Source organism: Sorex araneus, chromosome 3 (genome assembly GCF_027595985.1).
Source record: "Sorex araneus isolate mSorAra2 chromosome 3, mSorAra2.pri, whole genome shotgun sequence".
In the NCBI taxonomy this organism is placed as follows: Eukaryota; Metazoa; Chordata; class Mammalia; order Eulipotyphla; family Soricidae; genus Sorex; species Sorex araneus.
This window is the reverse complement of record NC_073304.1, coordinates 86,349,515-86,371,102: the sequence shown is the minus strand read 5'-3', so window position 1 is coordinate 86,371,102 and position 21,588 is coordinate 86,349,515. Positions and strand designations below refer to the sequence as shown.

Below are 21,588 nucleotides of genomic sequence, written 5' to 3'. Positions count from 1 at the left end.
GAGACTCCTGGGAGTTGTAGTACGAATCTGTCACACTGAGCACCATGGCGGTGACCAAGGAGCTTTTACAGATGGACTTGTACGCGCTGCTAGGCATCGAGGAGAAGGCGGCGGACAAAGAGGTGAGCACAGTGACTGGGAGGGCTGATCCCGAGGGGTCTGGTGCCTTTTTGTTTCCGGGCACCTCTCCCCTAGCTAACTGGTACTCGCTTTCCGGGTTCGCTCAGGCCCTGCTCTGGGATGGCGGGGTGGTCCAACAGGACCTTTCCCGGACAGTTCCGGGGGGTCTCTAGGGTGTGGGGCACTAGAGCGAGACTCGCGGCCCGAGACTGGCAGAGGCTGCGGGGTTGAGCTCGGGCGGGACCCCGGGCCTCCTCCCCGCGCCTGCGCACCCCGGGCCTCTGCGTCCCTGCTGTCCCCACGCCGGCCGGAGGGTTTCAGTTTCTCCCGCAGGCTGGCTTAGTCTCATTTTACCATGCGGTTGAAAGGAAAGGAGAGGTCTCAAGTCTCCTTCACTCCGCTTCACGTCCTGCTCGGCTATGCAAAAGCATGGCTTAGCCATCACTAATATCTTTTCCACAGTAGCTCCTGAACACTTTTCAATAGCGGCTGTTGAGGTGTTCCCCGCTCAGCATATGCCCAGGAGCCAGAATCAGGAGGATCTGAAAGGTGCCACACAACTCCAGCTCAGTGAACTGAGCTCATGCTTTGCATGCAGGAGACCCTGTTCAGTGCCCCACACCCACAAAGGAGCGCTCCCTGCGCACAGACTTAGGAGCAAGCCCTGAGCAGCTTCCCCCCGCCCCTCCCAACAGAGCAAAACAGCACTATTTGAAGTAGCCAAAGGATGAAGCACCAGGTGGCTCCTGAGAGATGAATGGATACAAAAAGTGTGGTTTAGGCATATAGTACTCAGCCTTAAAGAGAGCATTATTATTTTTTTTTTGGGGGGGGTCATACCCGGCGATGCTCAGGGGTTACTCCTGGCTCTGCACTCATGAATCACTCCTGGCAGGGCTCAGGGCACCATATGGGATGCTGGGGATCTACCTGAGTCAGCCACGTGCAAGGCAAACACCCTATCCACTGTACTATTGCTCCAGCCCCATGATAAACTTTGAAAACATGATGCTACATGAAATAAGCCAGTCACAGAAGGTCTGCGTTGTAAGAATCATTCTAGCTGTACCTGGAGGAGCCAGATTCACAGGGGCAGAAAGTAGAATGGCGGAGCCAGAGACTTAGTACATTGGACAGGGCACTTGCCTTGCATGAGGCTGATCTGGTTTTGATCACTGACACCCAATATGGTCTCCCAAGCCTCACCAGGCGTCATCCCTGAGCTCAGCCTGAGCATGCTGGGTGTGGTCCCCCACAAAAAAATAAAATAAAAAACACCAGAAAGTAGAATGGTGGTTTCCAGGGGTTGGAGGGTACTGTGTTAGAAAGGACGTATTGGGAGTTCATTTTTATTTGGTATAGAGTTCCAGTGGGAAAATATGGGGAAAAAAAAAAAAAGCTCTGGCAACTGATGGCAGTGATGGTTGTTCAATAAGATAGGTGTACTTCATGCCACAGAAAATGGTTAAAATGTGAGACTAGGGTAGTAGAACATGTGCCTTGCATGTGTGAGGCCCTGAGCTCAACCTGTGTATCATGACCTCCAGCTCATTGAGTTTGACCCCTGAGCACTGCACAATTGTTGTTACAAAAAGCAGTGAAAGCAATAAGTTTTATGTGACATATATTGTAACCAAAACATTGTGTGACAAAGACCACACATGGTCCCCTAGAACATTTTTTAGGGGCCAGAGAGATAGTTCAAAGGGATGGAGTCTCAATTTTGTTCTCCTGCCCCATATAGTCCCCCTCAACACTGCCAGGTATAGTCCCAAAGCAAAATCAAAGCAACCCAAAAAATTGTTTGTAGAGGCTGGGGATTTTGTACAGGAGTTAAGTTGTATGCAAGGCATGCATCAGTATTTGTTCCCATTGTGGTCTTTTTTGTTTTTTGTTTTTTTGGACTATACCTGATGGTGCTTGGAGGTTACTCTTGGCTCTTTGCTTGGGGGTCAAGGGTCATTCTCAGTAGTGTTTAGGGGTGACAATGTCAAATGCACTCATAGGACTGGGAGATAGTACAGTGACCTGTGCCAGGTTCGATCCCTGGCACCACATGGCTCCCTAAGCACTATGTGGTGCAGTCTTAGTGTCCCAGATAATCCCCAGGCACTGCAGCCAAACAGTATAGTATTCTCGGACCCATGCATTGAACCACTGGCCCAGCTGACTGAGAATAGCCAGTGGAGCCCCTGGACTTCCTGAGAACTGATGGGGACCTACTCCCTGCCTCCAAAAGTATGCACTCAGCCAGTTGAATGGTCTTTCCCTGACTCACCTCCCATCAGCTTCTTGGGATTTTTGGTTTTTGTCTCCTTGAGTTTTGGAACCTCGTAGTGCTTGGGGGACTGTGTGGTCCTGGGGACCAAGCTGGGGTCTGCCACATGCCAGGCAAGTGCCGTGATTCTATGCTGTTTCTCTGAACCCCAACAGCTTCTTTGTCCACTCATCTGTCACTGGGTACTTGGGTTGTTTCCAGACCCTGGCGCTTGTAAATATAGCTGTATTTTGGCCTTTATAGGGAAAGTTTGCCCATCCCTGCTAGAATTACTAGCAAGGCCAACTCCCCATTCTGCCACCTCTTCTACTGATGCTCCTCTCTGATCATAACCAACTTGGCAGGCCCAGAAGTGGGCTAAATACTATTCTTGGGAATTTAGAGAGTCAGCAGTTCTGACGGTAGACAGTTTTGTTCTCCAGCCTTAGAGGAGGCAGGGTGGGGCAAATTGTCATTTACTTGTAGGAAAGGTTTGATGGAGGATCTGGGTTGGTTGTGGAAGTAGTCCTGGGGAGAGAGTCGGGGCTTGGGATTTCAGTCCCCGGCTAGAAAGTGAAATAGTGACGTGTATGTGTCCGTGTACATGTCCATATTCTCCAGGCAGGGCTCCAAGGCCTAGCAATATGAAATAAAATACTCCCAAATTGCAAGGGATTCTGAAGAAGGCTCAGGACTACTTTCCTGGGGGCCCAGAGTGACAGTACAGTGGGTAGGGTATTTGCTTAGCATGCAGCCCACCCAGGTTTGATGTCCCGCATCCCATATGGTCCCCTGAGCACCACCAGGAGTAATTCCTAGGTGCAGAGACAGAAATAACCCCTGAGCATCATGGGGTGTGATCCAATCCCTTGCCTCCAGAAAAGATCACTTTACTGGGCCTGGAGAGCTCAGTGGACTAAGCACATCTTTGTTTAAGTACTGGTACCCTATGATGCCCAATTCCCTGGTGTTGAGCTAGTAATAGTCCTCTAGTACTACTGAGTAAGACCCCAAGTCCCCCAGTCTCATCCCCTCCCTGCCAAAAAAAGATTACGTCAACAACAGTGGTCCCTTACAGCAGCCTCTGACTTTCGCTTATGCGTGTTCTTGGGCCTCATTTGGGCCCCCACCTTGGGCCTCACGCACGCAGCAGCAGAGCGAATCTTTTTTTATTTTTTTATTTTTGGGTCACACCCGGTGATGCACAGGGGTTACTCCTGGCTCTGCACTCAGGAATTACTCCTGGCTGTGCTCGAGGGGCCATATGGGATGCTGGGAATCGAACTCAGGTTGGCAGCATGCAAGGCAAATGCCCTACCCGCTGTGCTATCGCTGCAGCCCCAGCAGAGAGGATCTTTAAGGCGTCAGTGTGAGCATGTGCCTCTGCTCTTGATTCCCTAGCACCTTCTCACCTTTAAAGAAAAAACCCACAAAGCAAAATTGCCACAAAACCCACAAAGCAAAATTGCCTTTCAGAAAGGTGCCTTTCAGCTCAGATTCCCCCTGGGTACTAAGGATATTGCCAGTTTCCGCTCTCAGATCCAGCCCTGACTCTTATTTTTTTTTTTTAATTTTAATTTTTTTCTTTTTGGGTCACACCCAGCAATGCTCAGTGGTTACTCCTGGCTTTGCACTCAGGAATTACTCCTGGCGGTGCTTGGGGGGCCATATGGGATACCGGGGATTGAACCCGGGTTGGCCGGGTGCAAGGCAAACACCCTACCAGCTGTGCTATCGCTCCAGCCCCTCCAGCCCTGACTCTTGAGGCGGACTTTGTCCGGATCAGGCACAGGCTGGCTCTTTGTTCAGCCAGATTTTACAATCTTCCCTGCTACCTTGTGGTTTCCTTTCCCTTTCTCCTTAAGTGTTTTCAGAGGAGCAGAGAATGGACCGGAGTGATAGTACACCAGCTAGGATGTTTGCCTCGCACACAACCAACCTGGGTTTGATCTCTGGCATCTCATATGTCCCCCAAACCGCCAGGAGTAATTCCTTAGTGCAGAGTCAGGAGTAACCCCTGAGCATAGCTGGGTGTGACCCAAAAGCAAACAAACAGACAGACAGAGGAGCAGAGAAGCATTTACCACAACAAACCCATTGGATTCCACTAGAGAGGGGGAGCTGGTGGTGCTCAGGGCTTACTTTCTCCCACTCTGTGCTCAGAAATTACTCCTGGTGGGGCTCAGGACCAAATGCAGTGCCAGGGATAGAACCTGTATCAGCTGTGTGCAAGACAAGGCCCTACCTGCTATACTATCACTCTGCCCCTCCACAAACTTTTTTTTTTTCTCTTAAATGATTTTTTGGATTATTTTAGGTTTTTGTCTTTTTGGGTCACATCTGGCAATGCTAAGGAGTTACTCCTGGCTCTGTATTCAGGAATTACTCCTGGTGGTGCTCAGGGGACCATATGGGATTCTAGGAATTGAACCCAGGTTTGCCGCTTGCAAGGCAAACACCCTACCCACTGTGCCTTCGATCCAGCCCCTCCGTAAGCTTTTAAATGCCTTTTGTGTGCCAGCTTCAGAGCCTCTCGCTCAGGACACAACTGAGAGAGACAGAAATTTGTCTGTTCAGTTTCTCTGTCTCTTGTTCCTGAGGCCTGTCAGTTTGAAATACAGTGACTATAGTTGATAACTCTCTAGAACTTGATGTTTTTCTAAGCAGATGATTTCCTAGAGAGTGTAACTTGTTGTAGAAGGTAACTTTTATAACTCATCTGAACAAATAAAGCCAAGAATTGCTGCTTGTTGTAATTTATGTTAAGAATGGATGAAAATCATCGGATGGAGCATTGAGCAGTGTTAAATATTGTAAAAGTGCCTTTATTTACTTGTGCCGGGATAGAACTCAGGCTTGATGGATGCTAGACAGGTTCTCGCTGCTGAGTCGCCACCCCCTCCTATAAGCGTGCCTTTATGCCTGTAAATGGTGCTTATCAGCAGTGACAGTTTGGAAAGTGGACTTTGGAGTCAGGTTGCCTGGAGATGACTTTAATCTTTCCCTCTGATTAATCTCTGTTTTAATGGGTTTCAAACTCCTTTGATAGATTTGTTGTCATTGTTAGGTTCAAAGTACTAATTTTATTTTATTTTTTTGGGGGGACACACTCAGTGGTACTCCAGGCTTACTTCTGGCTCTGCCCTTAGGGATCACTCCTGGTGGTGCTTAAGGACCATAATGGATGCTGAGGATTAATGGATGCTGGGGATCGGATCAAAAGTAGGTCAGCTGCATGCAAGGCAAGCACTCTGCCCACTGTATTATCATTCTGGTCCCTAAAAGTACTGATTTTAAAAAATAAGTTAGAGGCCAGAAATCTAGTACAATAGGTAAGTTGCTTGCCTTGCATGCAGCCAGCCTGGGTTTGATCCCTGGACAGCAGAAATGATCCTGGAGTAAGAGTATAGAATATAGAGCCTGGAGTAAGCCTGGAGCACTGCCTGATGTGAAAAAACAAAAGGAAGCAAAAAGACCTAATAACTTAAGACTCCCACACACCTTAAAAACCAGCCAAGGGGCTGGAGCAATAGCACAGTGGGTAGGGCTTTTGCCTTGCACGTGGCCGACCCAGGTTCGATTCCCAGCATCCCATATGGTCCCCTGAGCACCGCCAGGGGTAATTGCTGAGTGCAGAGCCAGGAGTAACCCCTGTGCATCGCCAGGTGTGACCCAAGAAGCAATAAATAAATAAATAAATAAATAAATAAATAAATAAATAAATAAATAAATAAATAAAAATAAACCAGCCAAATGATTCACAAAACTTTTTCCTTTTCTTCTGAAAGTCTTATGATGATTGTCATTAACCAGTCTTTTACTGTTAAACTTGAATGGCCAACCGAGGCAAACAGTTCTGAGACGTTCCTCCTCCATTGATTAAAACTGGAGTGGCAAGGGCCGGAGTGGTAGTATAGTGGGTAGGGCATTTGCCTTGCACATAGTGGACCTGGATTCGACCCCCAGTATCTCATACGGTCCCCTGAGCTCCTTCCAGAGTGATCCTTGAGTGCAGAGCTAGGAGTGAGCCCTGAGCACAGCTGGGTGTGGCCTCCCTCCGAAAACACCAACAAAACAACAAAAAGAAGACCAGAGTGACAGGTACATTTAGCCTTCTGGGCAGATGTGGTGACCTTGCCAGCTCTAGCTGCCTTTTGCTCACTGGTTGATTGATTGATTGATTGAGTCTTTTTGGGTCACACCCAGCAATGCTCAGGGGTTACTCCTTGCTCTGCACTCAGGAATTACTCCTTTTTTTTTTCTTTTCTTCTTTTTGGGTCACACCCGGCAATGTACAGGGGTTATTCCTGGCTTATGCACTCAGGAATTACTCCTAGCGTTGCTCAGGGGACCATATGGGATGCTGGGAATTGAACCTGGTTCAGCCACATGCAAAGTAAATGCCCTACCCACTGTACTATTGCTCCTGCCCCATCTTGTTCACTGATTTGATTATACCAGGGCACTGATTGGCCTCATGTCACAACAAAGAAAAAAAAAAAAGACTAGAGGAAGGTATTCAGGGAAGCTGTCAACATACACGGGTTTGCCAGGAACCATATCAAGGATGAAGTCCTCATCAGCTTTCAGGAACTTTGGATCATCTTTCAGGTTTTTCCTAGATAGTAATCATTTCTTGTCTAGCCCAGAGAATTGACAGCCATATGAGTGTGGGACAGTCATGAAAGATGCACATCCCTCATGGATTTGGTGCAGAGTAATTACTTGAGCTCTGAAATCAGCTGCTTCCATTGGGGGATCATTGTTGCCACCACAAACATCTTTGACAGACTTTTTATTGTTATTTTTGGTCCACATCCAGTGATGCTTAGGGGTTACTCCTAGCTCTGCATTCAGGGACCATTCTTGACGGTGCTTAGGGAGACCATATGGGATGCTGGGGATCGAACCTGATTTGGCCACGTGCAAGGCAAATGCCCTACCTGCTCTGCTATCTCTCTGGGCCCTCATGACAGTTACTTTCTTGACCTTGAGGCCCATGTTGTTCCCAGGAAGAGCTTCCCCTAGAGCTTTATGGTGCATTTCAAGACTTTATTTCAGGGGTCATTTTGACTGTTGTCAATTTGACTGCAATGCCACATTTGAGAACATCAGTCTCAACTTGGCCCTCGAGGGGCCGGGATGATAGTTCAATCCCTGGTACTCTCTATGCCCCCACCACCACCCAATCTTCCTGCTCTTCAGGAATGATCCCTGAGCACAGAGCGAGGAGTAAGTCCTGAGCACCACTGAGTATGGCCTCAAAATAAACAGGAATAAATCAACTTGGGACTCCAGTTCTGTACACATCCTGGAGGGGTAGGTGCGGGGGCTGGTTGGTTGATGAGTTGGTGGCAGTTTGTAGGCTAGAGCATCAGGCCAGTTGGTGCTAAAATCAACCCCTTGCCTCTTCTCACTCATTCCCTCCTTCACTGACAAGTGCTCATTCACCTCACACTTGGCCCTTGATCTCACAGTTGGCAGGGTAGGAAGGAGAGGTGGGCAGTCAGAGAGAACAAGGTGGAGGATCGCCAGAGTTCACCACTCGGTTTAAATCTACAGATCAGTTGAGTGTGTCATCAAGGGCCAGGTGCTGGGTGGACGTGGCAGATCTTTTAATTCTTTTTTGTCTTTGGATCACACTTTATGGTGCTCCTGGAGGTGTCAGGGGATGATGCCGGGAATCAAACCTGAGCCTGCCACATGTAAAGTTTGCAATCCAACTCTCTCTCTTGACCCAGATTTGAGAGCTGAGGCTGAATAAGACTTAACCACAGCTTCCTCCCTTCCTTCCTTCCTTCCTTCCTTCCTTCCTTCCTTCCTTCCTTCCTTCCTTCCTTCCTTCCTTCCTTCCTTCCTTCCTTCCTTCCTTCCTTCTCTCCTTCTTTTTGCCACACCGGGCTGTGCTCAGGGCTTACTCCTGGCTCTGTCCTCAGCGATTAAGATACTCTGGGTGCGGGGCTGGAGTGATAGCACAGCGTGTAGCGCGTTTGCCTTGCATATGGCCGACCCGGGTTCAAATCCCAGCATCCCATATGGTCCCCTGAGCACCGCCAGGAGTAATTCCTGAGTGCAGAGCCAGGAGTAACCCCTGTGCATCACCAGGTGTGACCCAAAAACCAAAAAAAAAAAAAAAAAAGATACTCCTGGTGGGCTTGGGGGACCATATGTGGTGCTGGGGATTGAACCCGGGTCGGCCATGGCAAGAGCCTTGTCTCTGCTGCCCTCACTACAGCTTTCTGGCAGCTCACACAGCTTAGTATACAGTGAGCTCTAAAGAAGAGTCAAAGAGGCCGATAAAAGTATATAAGGAAATGCTGTGAGGCTAAAGAGGAAGACATGACTCATATGACTGGCAGGATTAAGGAAGACTTCCCTGAGAAGTTGTTTCGGGATCTTTTGGGGAGGAGGGGAATACCTCTCAGGAAGGGTCAGAGAGAGTCCACTGGGTAAGGTGCTTGCCTTGGATGTAGCAGATCCTGGTTCAGTCCCCTCCACTACATAGGGTCTTTGAGCACTACCAGGAGTGACCCTTAGCATTTCTGGGTGTGGCCCAAACACTCCCTCAACAGAGAATATATTGCAGGGGCTGGGGCCATAGCTCAGAGGGCTGGAGGTTATCCCGGCAGGCGCAGGTTGTGGGTTTAATCTCTGGCACCAGATGGTCTCCACTGCTGACTGTAGCTCTGGTGGCCTCCAGGAAGATGAAAAGATTGGTTGCGGGTAGGGCATTTGCCTTGCACAAGTCCGACTTGGGTTCAATTCCCAGCATCCCATATGGTCCCCCGAGCACCGCCAGGACTAATTCATGAGTGCATGAGCCAGGATGAACACCTGTGCATTGCCAGGTGTGGCCCAGGAAGAAAAGAAAAGGACCGTTGGGGGTTAGGTCTGTAGCTTATCAGTGGCCTTGCATGTGTGCGGCCTTAGTGTCTGGTGTCTGGCACTGTGTGTGTGTGTGTGTTTGTGTGTGTGTGTGTGTGTGTGTATATGTGTGTGGAGAGAGAGAGAGAGAGAAAAAGAGAGAGAGAGAGAGAGAAGGAAGAATGAATATAATGCAGCAGAGTTATAAGAAGAGATCTTTGTGGTCATTTTAGAGACACAAAGAGACCAGAGAGGTTACAAACTTGCTCAAGATGCCCCAGTGACACTGGTGGAGGGATGGGCAAACGATCACTGTATGAGTAAAATGCAAACACAAAAGTTCATAAGTTTGTAACTGTACATCACAGTGATTCTCTAATAAAAAATTTTTAAAAAAATAAAAAAATAAAATAAAATTTACTAGTATTTCAAAAAAAAAGATGCCCCAGTGAGAGGGTGTCGGGCCCAGCCCAAACTGGATGGAGTTTCTAATTCAGTGCCCTTCTGCAGCTGTGGGCACCTGACAGGTGAATCTTTCTCCGGTCTAAAGTGAACTCGCCTTGTGTTTGAAGTGTTGAAGGCTATGGCACTCATTGCATCTTGGCAGGTATTACTTAGTGAAGCCAGGTGCTTAATATGGCATTTTGAAGACTCCAATTTTAAGTCCACTTACCAAGAGAACTACCCTGGAAAGCCAAAGGACAACTTTAGCCAGGAGGTTGTCTTTTATGATCGCTCTAGCAAAAAGGCTGCTTTTCTTCTTACCATCCTTATTTAAATGGCACTTCTCTGTTGTACCCTAAATTGTGACAGGCCTGCATGCTTCTCGTTGTGAGACGATCAAGTTTTTGCAAACAAAGCAGAACGTGAAGGAATGGCGTGAGCGCAGGGTGGGAGAGCTGAAAGCAACTGACTTGATGAGGAAGGGGGAATTCCCTTGTGGAGGATGTGGCAGATGAAACTGGAAAACCTAGTGTCTTTGGGCCTCTGGGCTAAAGAGGGAGTGATTGGACTGGTTCTGTGGGCACCTGGGGACCCTTTCTCGATTTGAGGTACACCGGACTCAGTCCCCAGAGCTTCTAACCTCAGACCAGGTGCTCTGGCCTAAGGTTAGTCCCTGAGCCTGGTTTCTGTTAACGATAGTCATTGGCTACAGGGCTTGTCCATCACTGCTGGTGGGTGGGTGGACGGGGGCTTTTCCGTGTCTCTAGTGGTCAGCTTACTCCTGGCTTTGGTTGTCTGGCTAAAGCGCTGGAGTTTTGAAGTCCTAGGCTGCCTGCTAAGTCCAACAGTATGATTCATTTGTATTTATGAGCTCTAAGCTATTCATTAGCATTCTAGATAATACCTCACATTTATAGGACACCAAAGTGCTTTCACATAAATTATCTCATTTGATGTGATCTTCAAAACAAGCCCGTGAAGGAGGCAAGGACCATTAGCTCTGCTTTATAGATGAGAAAACGAAGACCAAAAAGACTTTAATTGATTTTCCCGGCCCACAGTGGCTAGTAAAGCAGCACGCCTGTCCAAACCCGAATCTTGTGTCTCTAGCTCCTCTTTTTTTTTTGGGGGGGGGGTCACACCTGGTGATGCACAGGGGTTACTCCTGGCTCTGCACTCAAGAATTACCCCTTGCAGTACTCAGGGGACCATATGGGATGCTGGGAATCGAACCTGGGTCGGCCACATGCAAGGCAACGCCCTGCCTGTTGTGCTATTGCTCCAGTCCTCTCTAGCTCCTCTTGCTGCACTTTTCTCCTCATCACTCTCCTGGAACGACTAGAGCAGCAAGAGACAGTGGTGTCTCTCAAGAGACCTCGAGAGTCGCCCTGTGACTGGGGTTCAGCTAAGTGGAGCTGCCTCACGCGGGTGAAACGGAAGGCGTAGAGATGATCCAGCCCCTCACCGCCACTGCTGCTTTGTATTCAGGCCATTCCTGGTGGTGCTGGGGAACCTGCTGCAAAGCATGCACTCCGCCCACTGAGTGATCTTTGGCCCTAGACCCCCAACTTCTTTTTTGGGGGGAGGGGGGTCACACCCGGCAATGCACAGGGGTCACTCCTGGCTCTGCACTCAGGAATGACTCCTTGCGGTGCTCAGGGGACCATATAGGATGCTGGGAATCGAACCCGGGTCAGCCGCGTGCAAGGCAAACGCCCTACCCGCTGTGCTATCACTCCAGCCCCGACCCCCAACTTCTTAAATGGTGGGGTTGCTCAGCATTTGGCAGCAGTAAAAGATTTCAGAATGTGCAGTGACCAAAAGTGAACTCAAAATCAAACATGGAATGAACCCGAGCTGTTCCTGGCTGTGCAGGCCCTTCACATATGTCTTGGGTGAAAAGGGATTGCCAGTGAAGAAAGTTTGAAAAACCCTGCTCTTTGCTCGGGGCAGTGTGTCAAACTATTGTAGTGCAGTTTCCACTTCCGCAGTTGGAAATCTCTGTCTGGGGCCCGAGAGAGAGCACACCGGTTAAGGCATTTGCCTTGCCTATGACTGCAGCCGTGACGGTGGTCTGAATCATCACACTGCAGCTGGTCCCCCAAGTACTGTCAGGTGTCGCCCCTTCAAAAAAAAAGAACCCAAAAACCAAGGGACTGTTGTGATAATACAGCAGGTAAATTGTTAGCCTTGCCAGCCAAACCTGGGTTTGATCCCTGGCATCCCATATGGTCCCAGAACAATGCCAGGAGTAATTCCTGAGAGCAGAGCCAGGAGTAACCCCAGACCATTGCCAGGTATGGCCCAAAAACAAACAAACAAAAAAAAGTTCACTTTTTTCTATTCTTTTTGGTCCTGACTTCTGTTTTTAGTTTCTGTTTTCCTTTAAATGGATTTATTTTTCTGGAGGAGGGGGCTCACAAGTAGTGTTCAGGGTTTCCAAGGCAATTCTCAGCCAGCTAGGCCCATGAGAGGCCCCCGGGTGCGGTGCTGCATAGGCCCTGTGGTGTTGGGGGTCACCCAGGCTATCCCAGAGAAAGATGTCAGTGTGACGTCTGGAATCCCCTCGAATCATCTTGGTACTACCAGCAAGCTCACAACTGGGGAATGCCTGGGATGCTATTATCCTGCCTTCACTGAGCCTTAACTTGTTATTAGTTTTGTGTGTGTGTGTGTGTGTGTGTGTGTGTGTGTGTGTGTGTGTGTTGTGGACTGACACATGCATGATGAATGCTTTGCCACCAAGCTGCGGTGAGTATTCCTCCCTAGTGCTATGGCAGTGTGGGCCCCAGGCTATAAGGAATGAAAGTGCCCGATCTTCCTGGCAGAGATGCGTCTAGAACTCCGTGATGTACTTCTGTGACAGCGGCCATTCAGGTCACCTCTGGTGTCCGGCTGGTGCAGAGATTGGGCCGTGGCTCGCGTCCCCGAAGCTTAGGGAGAAATGACTGCCTGTTCCCATTCCCGAGCTGGACCCGATCATGGCTTCCTAAGATGATTCACCAGGCAGGTCTGTCCTTCCAGCCCTCTGTGCCCCCCCTCCCGCCCCCATATCTGCGTTTGACCTCTGAGTCTGGCCTTTGATAACTGGCCTTTGATAATTGCTTGCACCACTTACTTACCTGGCTCCAGGTTTTATTACAAGAGAAGACAGCAGCCTTTTAAAAAATAATGATCTCTTCTTTGTGGGGCCCCTTTCTTTTAAGTTAATGATGGCTATTTGATATTTACTGGACCCTTGTGCCCGGCTTTTCTGGGTGAGTCAGGAGCTGGTTTCCCTCCCTCTGGAGGTGAAACTGGAGGCGGGTGCACTGCCCGGGACCCTGCTGTGTGGCTGGCAGGAAGCCTGAGTTGGTGCTGGCATCGACCCAGCTCCTAGTCCCTGCCCGCCCCGCTGCTGCAGGTGGCAGAACCGGTCCCTGAGCTTCCTGGTGCTTCGGGGGAAGGGTGACTGCTCAGTCATGACTCAGTTTCCCCCTCCTGTGATGTGGGCTCCAGGGGGTAACATTTAGTCCACCCCGGCCCCACTCTCCCGGGATGCTCTTGGCAGGTTTCCCAAGAGGGGGTGCAGGCAGACATGAGGGGGCTTGTGAAACTGACGAGGACTCAGGGTCAGGACTACACCTACTGCCTCCTTTTTTGTTTTGTTTTGTTTTGTTTTGTTTTTGTTTTGGCCTTGGGGGTCACACCCAGCAATGCTCAGGGCTGACTCCTGGCTCTGCGCTCAGGAATCATCCCTGGTGGGCTTGGGGGACCCAGTGGGATAGTGGGGATTGACCCCCCAGGTCAACTGCGTGCCAGGCAAGTGCCTAGCCTGCTGTACTGTCTGTCACTCTGGCCCCCCACTGCCTTCTGCTCCTTTAATGGGTTTCAAGTCACAGACATTAGTTTCTAGTTTCTGGTGGACATCAGCTTTCTTTTCTTTTCCCTTTTTTTTTTTTTTTGGATCCACACCCGATGGTGCTCAGGGCTTACTCCTGGCAGCTTTGGGCAAATATACGAGGTGCCAGGGATCAAACTCAGGCCAGCTTCATGCAAGTCAGGTGCTCTACCCACTGTATTACTTCTCCAGCCCCAGATGTCAGCTCTCTAATTGAATTTTTTTTTTTTTTTTTTTTTTTTTTGCTTTTTTGGGTCACACCTGGCGATGCACAGTGGTTACTCCTGGCTCTGCACTCAGGAATTACCCCTGGCTGTGCTCAGGGGACCATATGGGATGCTGGGATTTGAACCCGGGTCTGCCGCGTGCAAGGCAAACGCCCTACCCGCTGTGCTATCTCTCCAGCCCCATCTAATTGAATTTTGATTGGGAACTTATGAATGCTTGCCCCTTTCGTCCAGGAGCTACTTGTTTGAGTGCCCACTGAGCTTTGGGTATTGTTTGGGTACCACTTTAGTCTGGGTGATGCCAAGTGGGACTGTATGGGATGCTGGGGATCGAAACAGGGTTGTCAGTATGCAAAGCAAGTGCCTTACATGCTGTACTATTTAGCCACAGCCGCCTAAGGAGACACAGGAAATGCCTGACCCCTCGCCCTCCATAGCACCTGTTGGACTGTTCCCAGGTGCTCTGGACAATTAGCCCGACTGAGCCTGGAAAGACAATCACCTCAGGTGGTGTCCTCGGGTGGAGAAGAGAAGGGGAGAGGCCATTGCACATTAGAAAGAGGCCAGCAGAAGGCCACCTCCTGTCGCTGGAGTCAAGTTCTCATGGAGCTAATGTCCACCTGAGGTCTCTGTCCCTCCTGGCTGGGCCTTTGAGACAACATTATCCTCAGCAGAACCGTGTTCTGGACAGGGAGTGTCGGGACCCTCATCTCTCCCCTTGCTCCTCTCCATGAGGTCTCAGGAAACACAGTCGAAGGTTTCCAGGACTCAGAAGAGAGGAGGCTAAGGGGAACTCAGAGGTAGGGAAGGGAGGCCACGAGTGCTGAGAATGCAGCCACTGGGGCTGGAGCGATAGCACAGCGGGTAGGGCGTTTGCCTTACACACGGCCGACCCGGGTTCATCCCCAGCATCCCATATGGTCCCCCGAGCACCACTAGGAGTAATTCCTGAGTGCAAAGCCAGGACTTGTCTCTGAGCATCGCTGGGTATGATCCAAAAATCTGTCACTGTCACTGTCATCCCGTTGCTCATTGATTTGTTTGAGCGGGCACCAGTAACGTCTCTCATTGTGAGACTTGTTGTTACTGCTTTTGGCATATCGAATATCCAAAAATCAAAAAATAAAAATAAAAATAGAGCGAACGCAGCCACAGGGCAAGGTTGGGGTCACCTCCACCCTGTCAGGTTGTTGTCACGGACAGCAGCTTCCCCGTTATGGGGTCCTGCCTTCACCCACAGCGCTGCCTACAGGTACCGTCAGAGACCCTCTTCCTTCCCAACTTTACCACAGTTAAGAAAGATATCGTTGTGTCTTTTTTTTTTCTCTCTCTCTCTCCTCACCACCCCCCTCCCCCCAATCTAGCCTCTTAAACTGCTAATAAGGAAGGATTATTTCCTAATAAAGGCCACAGACACCGACACCGGAAGCCCTTTCAAAGGCCTGCCTTAGGAGAGTGGTGTTGTCACCAGAGGCATTCTTCCAGATTCTTCCAGCAGTAGTCAGTCCAGGAGGGCCGGGCAAAGCTGGGGATCCAGTTTGGAACAAAACACTCAACTTCAGGCCAATTGGTTCACAGTCAAAACTGGCCTTCCAGGCTAAAACCTAGCAATGGGCCCTGCCCAAGGCAGGCTTACCAGCTAAAGATAGTGGTAATTGATTCATCAGGACAGACACACCCGCTGGCCTCAGTGGCTGGCCAGAAGATCTTAAGGCTACCTACATGTGCCCTTGTGTGTGATGGTGTGGGATTGATGTTGGTTTTTTTGGACTGGGGGAACACCTGGTGATGCTCAGGGTTTTCTGCTGGTTCTGCACCCTGGGGTCATTCTTGGTGATGCCAAGTGGGACCATATGGGATGCCGGGGATCGAAACAGGGTTGTCTGTATGCAAAGCAAGTGCCTTACGTGCTGTACTATCTAGCCAGCTCCGGTACTGGGGGCTTGGACCCAGGTGCCTGTGAATTGAGGTTAATGTTCTCTAGGGACTGGAAAGAGAGCTCGATATACTGAGTGCCTGCCTTTGCTGCTGTCACAGGTTGGCCCTGGCACTGCATGGTCCCCTGAGCACTGCCAGGAGGGATTCCCCAAACAACAAGCCAGGAGTAGCCTCCTTAGCACTGCTAAGAGTGGCCCCCACCAAAACCAAGAAAGTGTGAGGGACTGCGTTTGAGCTCTCCCCTATAAAAAGAAAATGTATTTACCACAGAGTCACGTGGCTGCCTTCCCTCGACTCTTTGAATGAGAGTATTTCATATTCCCCGGGAGCTCACAAGGATTGGCTTTTGGGACTGTCCATTGGTAGACTTCAAACCAACTTTACACTCAAGAATTCAATTTGGGGGGTCCGAGAGGTAGTACAGCGGGTAGGGCGCTTGCCTTAAACATGGCAGACCTGGGTTTGATGCCTGGCACCCCAGGAGTGATCCCTAAGCACAGAGCCAGGAGTAACCCCAGAGCACAGCCAAGTGTGAACTAAAAATAAAAAAGAATTGAAATTGGGTTGATGGGCCGACCCACTGAGGACATGTGTTCACCCCCAGAGTTCCCATCAGACTAACTGCAGACCAGACCACAGCCACATTTACCTCCCTCCTGAAGCAGGTGTGGAGCTTACATTTCTAGCTTCTCTCAGCTACTCCACAAAAATTATTTTCTTTAATCAACACAATTGCCTAAAGTATAGGGGATAATTCCCTCCTTTTGCAACTGAATATTGGAATCCTAAGGCTGGTTTTGTTCAGCAGCTTGCCCTGTGCTGGTAGAATGCAGCACTGTAGCACTGTCGTCCCTCGATTTGCTCGAGTGGGCACCAGTTACATCTCCCTGGTGAGGCTTGTTGTTACTGTTTTTGGCATATCGAATATGCCATAGGTAGCTTGCCCGGCTCTGCCATGTGGGCAAGATACTCTCGGTAGCTTGCCGGGCTCTCTGAGAGGGACGGAGAAATTGAACCCGGATTGGCCACGTGCAAGGCAAATGCCCTGCTTGCTGTGCTATTGCTCCCGTCCAGTAGAATGCAGAAGATTCAAAATTTGAAATTATATCTGTTAGACTACAGAACCTTCTTTCTTTTTTGAACAGTACTGCCTTGTGGTTGAGAATAATCGAAATCTTATTTATTATATATTAAATCTGGTTTATTATATATTAAGCCTTATTGATATATAATACATAAATAATATATTATATAATATAAATGTCTATTATATTTATAGAAATTGTGATAAAAATATTTGGAAGTGGGTCACGCCCCCTGGAGCTCAGGGCTTACTCCTGACTCTGTGCTCAGGGATCACTCCTGGCAGAGTTTGGGTGCTTGGGGAGCCATACATAGTATATTGGGAATCAAACCAGGCTCAGCCACATATAAGGTGAGTACCTTAACCCCTGTACTATCTCTCCAGTCTCAGTTGAAGCTTTTTAGTGAACAAAAACACTCATTGATAACAAAAAAAACATTTTTTAATGAAAAAAATTAAAAGAATATAAAAAGTGTTTTTATTTCCTTATTTTATCACAATCCTGTCTTTTCACATTCTTATTGTTTTTTTTTTTTTTCCTCAATCAAGCAAAACTTCACTATTTCTCCTTTTGGAGAGCTTCTCACCTTTCAGACCGAACTCAGACAATGCCTCTTCTTGATAAGCCTTCGGGACTAAAACTGTTCTTTCCCTTTTCTTCAGGTCTATCCGTTGGCATCTCACTGACACCCTAGGCTGTAATTTGTTTCCCTGGCCATCTTCCTTGCCAAATGTCCAGTGTCAGGGAAAGGCCCAGGTTCCCTCTGTTTCTCCAGCCCCCGCTCAGCCCCCTAGGCAGGGGTGCCAGTGGTGGACCAGTGGGTGGGCAGGGTCCATGCTGTCTGCAGGTCTCTGAAAACCCCTCTTCCCTCTTCTTCCCTGGGGACGAGGGGCCTTGACTTCCGGCCTCTTTTCTATCCTGCTGTATCTAGGTAGCGCCTGACAATGGTCAGGTTTCCCCTATAGGATGTTAAACACAGAATTCAGCCCCTATACCTTTTAAAGGTGGCAGGGACTGGAGCCTTTAAAACAGCCTTTGAACAGCGGGTAGGGCGCTTGCCTTGCACGCAACGTAGGTTCATCTCTGGCATCCCATATGGGCCCCGGAGCACCACTAGGAGTAATTCCTGAGCATCAATGGTGTGACCACCCCCCACCCCACCAAAAAAAAGGTGGTTGTAAATAGAGGCACAGGTGGGGCCAGGAAGGAATGGGGCCCAGGATTGCATGGTTCTGTTCAGCTGTGGATTCTAGAAACTTGGGAGGCAAGAAGGGCTCCACCAATGGGGAATGAAGTGACCTAGGTCTAATTCAAGTAAGATCTGACGGGATGGTTGTGGACATTAGTCACAACCATAGGGACCCATTTTTGAAAGGAAGCAAATAAATATATTTAGATTCATTTCCCATTATACAACTTTCTCAGCTTGAATAGTTGCCCCTATTCTAAGTGAAAACCATTTCTTGCACAAAACATTGAAAGGGAATTATGAAAAAGTATTTAGTGTCATCCCTTTGAGGAAGATGTATAACAGGATGGAAATGTGGCTCAGAGACCTGGATTCTGTCTTCAGCACTGAAGATTTGTAAAGCACCCTTTAAGGAGAAAAAGAGGGGCCGGAAAGACAGTACTGCACGCCGGACGCCTGCCTTACAAGCAGCCAACCCCAATTTTGACCCCCTACACTCTATAGATCTCTCTAACCCCTGCCAGGAGTGATCCCTGAGCATAGACCTAGGAATAAGCCCTGAGTACAGCCTGGATGTGGCTACCCCCACCCCACCCACCCCCACTCCAAAAGAAGAAAACGAAGGGCTGGTTTCTACCTTGTCCCCATACTGTGTTCTTTTATTCTGCTTTTGTATGTGTGAGGAGGGGAGGGACAGGAGTAAACCTGGCATTGCTCAGGGTTTACTCCTGGCTCTGTGCTCAGAATTCAGAAATCTGATGTTGCTCGGGGGACTGTGTCGGGTGCTTGGGATCGAATTGAGGTTGGACATGTGCAAGAGCCCTGCCCTCTGCTATCTCTCGGACTTGTGTGTGTGTGTGTGTTTGTGTGTGTGTGTGTGGGGGGGGGGTGCTGGGGCTTGAACCCAGGGCCTCATACTTCAAGGAAGTGCATCACCAACAAGCCTCTCTCCCAGCTGTATCTTGCTTATTAGTCCTTCTCCTCCCTGTTCTATGGCCCCTCCTAGATTTACAAAAATAACGAACTTATGACACTTTATTTATTGGTTTTGGGGCCACACCCAGTAGTGCTGAGGATCACTTCTGGTGGGGCTCAGGGAGTCATACGGGTTGCTGGGGATCAAACCTAGGTCAGCCGCGTGCAAGGCAAGCGCCCTACCCACTGCGCTGTATCGCTCTGGCCCAAGAACGGATAACACTTTAAAAGAGTCCCAGTGTCCAAAAAATAAAAGAGCCCCAAGAGGGCCTTGGGTGTTGTTTTACGGCTCCTGCTCATTGGGGGCGTGGGGTCCCCTGGATCAAGTTGCCCGGACAACTGAGACTGTGATACTGACCTTAGCCAGTAGGTGGCAGCACATGCCAGTGGTCCAGGGCTGGGTGCCCGCCATCGGGCTTTGGAGATGGGAGTGAAGTCAGTTCCTGCTCCTGGTCTCGGGGCCTCCAGTGTATACAGGCTGTGTTTAGCACACTAACCAATAGAAATATTGGTTCCCTCTGGGAAGGCTGGAAACCCAGTTGGCTTAGCTACTCCCAAAGGTTCTGCATTTAGAGGTTTCTCCAGGGGGTTTAAACCAGAGGGCTAGGCCCTCTGCAGACGGCAGGCAGATTCAGGGTGTTTGTGTTCTGTCTTCCCTCTAGACAGCTTTGTGGGGAATGCAGAGCATCTTGGTAGCTAGGTCTTTATTTTTATAAATAGAAGAAAGAAGCGCCAGCGCGATAGCTCAAGATGAAGTGTATACTCTGCGTGGAGGAGGCCCCGCACCTCAGGGTCTCCTGAACATTGCCACGAGTGACCCCCACCCACCAAGCTGGAGTAGCCCCCTGAGTACTGCTGGCAGTGGCCCAGAAACAATCTCCCCTCCAAAAAATAAAAGGAAGAAAATGTGATTTTCCTTCCTTAATCTAGGAAAATGCAGAAATAAAAGCTAAATGTGAGACATCACCTCCCCTTGGAGGTGGTGGCCCATTGATAAGAAACGTGACTTGTTTAATGTCTGCGCATTTGAGCTGTAGAAAGAATGAGGGAAAAACGTTTCCTTCCCTCCACTTTGTCTCTTTACAAAGGAAACCACTAGTAAAGTTCTTCTTTTCTTTTTAAATCTGCCTCCCTTCCCCCTTTCCCTTTGTTGTGATCATGAGGGGGGCACACAAGGTTGTGGACTGAGACACAGTGCCCATGGTTGGAGCGTGCATACTTTGGTGGTGGTGTCACGTGTCACCTCACCGTGGCAGAAATGGCAGCACCATTTCACTCTCAGCATGTGGGGTGGTGCTCAGGACGACACTCAAAAGCTCACGTCGTCTACAAGGCAGGTCTGGAGCACCTGTTTTGCTTTAGTTTTGTTTCTCTTTTGGGGGTCCATACCTGGGTGTGTTTTGGGGTTGCTCCCAGCACTGTCCAGGCCACACACAGCCCCCTCCAAGGCCATCTCCGTGGGGGTAGTGAGGTGCTCTCCTTGGGGGCACTCTCCCTAGACCCACCCAGGGAGGAGAGTAACACAACTCGTGTTTTTTCTCTTCCAGGTGAAGAAGGCGTACAGACAGAAGGCCCTCTCATGCCACCCAGACAAAAACCCCGACAACCCCAGAGCAGGTGAGACCCTCCGGCCGGGGGACACCCACCTGGGTGTGGTTTCCTGCTCCGGCTCCCCGGGACGTGCGGCCTGGCCTTGGGCTGGGTCTCCGGCTCTCACCACTCGAGGGCTTCCGCTCCTGGCTGATGTGCTCACGGTCCCTGCTGGTGCCCAGCTGCTGAGGCTGGTTCCTGCCTGTGTGCGGCCCCCGGAAGGGTCTCTCAGAGGGAGCGCGCTCCTGCCCGGGCGAGGCTGACCTCTCGCACCCTGTGACCCTCCCATGTAGCGGAGCTCTTCCACCAGCTTTCTCAGGCCTTGGAGGTGCTGACGGACGCTGCTGCCAGGGTAAGTGCCTCCTGCTGCCCATGAACGTCGCCACTGGTCTCTGAGTGCCGGGGCCCCACCGCATCCCTCTCTGCCCGCCCCATGGAGCGATGGATCGGGTGTTGCACTTGTGCTCTGGCTGCCCATCCGTTCACTGTTCCTTCCCCGCCAGGCTGCTTATGACAAGGTCAGGAAAGCCAAGAAGCAGGCGGCAGAGAGGACCCAGAAACTTGATGAGAAGAGGAAGAAAGTGAAACTCGGTAGGTGACCGCGGCGTCTGGGCATCTGTGGTTCCTGCTCGCTTTCCCCACGGAGTCGCAGGTCCAGCAGCGCTGGGGCGGAGCCTGAGGCCTCTCTCAGGGGTATTAACAGTGACTGGATTGTTGTTCCCTAAACGTTGTGACAAATGTTTTATTAGCCCTTTTAAGTACTGCAGCTGTCTAAGGAGGTTGGTATTAACTGGATCCATTTTTCATAGACAAGGAAGCAAGACACCACCAGGTTAGGAGATTGCTAGAGCTGGCTGTGACCCGTGCAGTATGCATAAAATATCAGGGCCCAGTCACTCTTTTCTCTATAGCTTTAGCCCTTCCTCCCTCCCCTTCCTCCCTCTCCTCCCTCCTTCCCTCCCTCCCTCCCTCCCTCCCTCCTTTCCTCCCTTCCTTCCTTCCTTCCTTCCTTCCTTCCT

The 21,588-nt window shown here is 49.9% G+C and overlaps 1 protein-coding gene across 1 annotated transcript in view; it reads left to right on the top strand.

The window, feature by feature from the left end:
* Positions 1-7: 7 nt before the first annotated feature.
* Positions 8-21,588, top strand: part of DNAJC17 (DnaJ heat shock protein family (Hsp40) member C17) — a 31,593-nt gene continuing 10,012 nt past the window's right edge. Inside the window, exons 1-4 of the mRNA XM_004609575.2 lie at positions 8-122; positions 20,527-20,596; positions 20,863-20,921; positions 21,073-21,160. Of these exons, the coding sequence (XP_004609632.2) occupies positions 45-122; positions 20,527-20,596; positions 20,863-20,921; positions 21,073-21,160 (295 nt within the window). The 5' untranslated portion in view covers positions 8-44. The remainder of the gene's footprint in view (positions 123-20,526; positions 20,597-20,862; positions 20,922-21,072; positions 21,161-21,588) is intronic.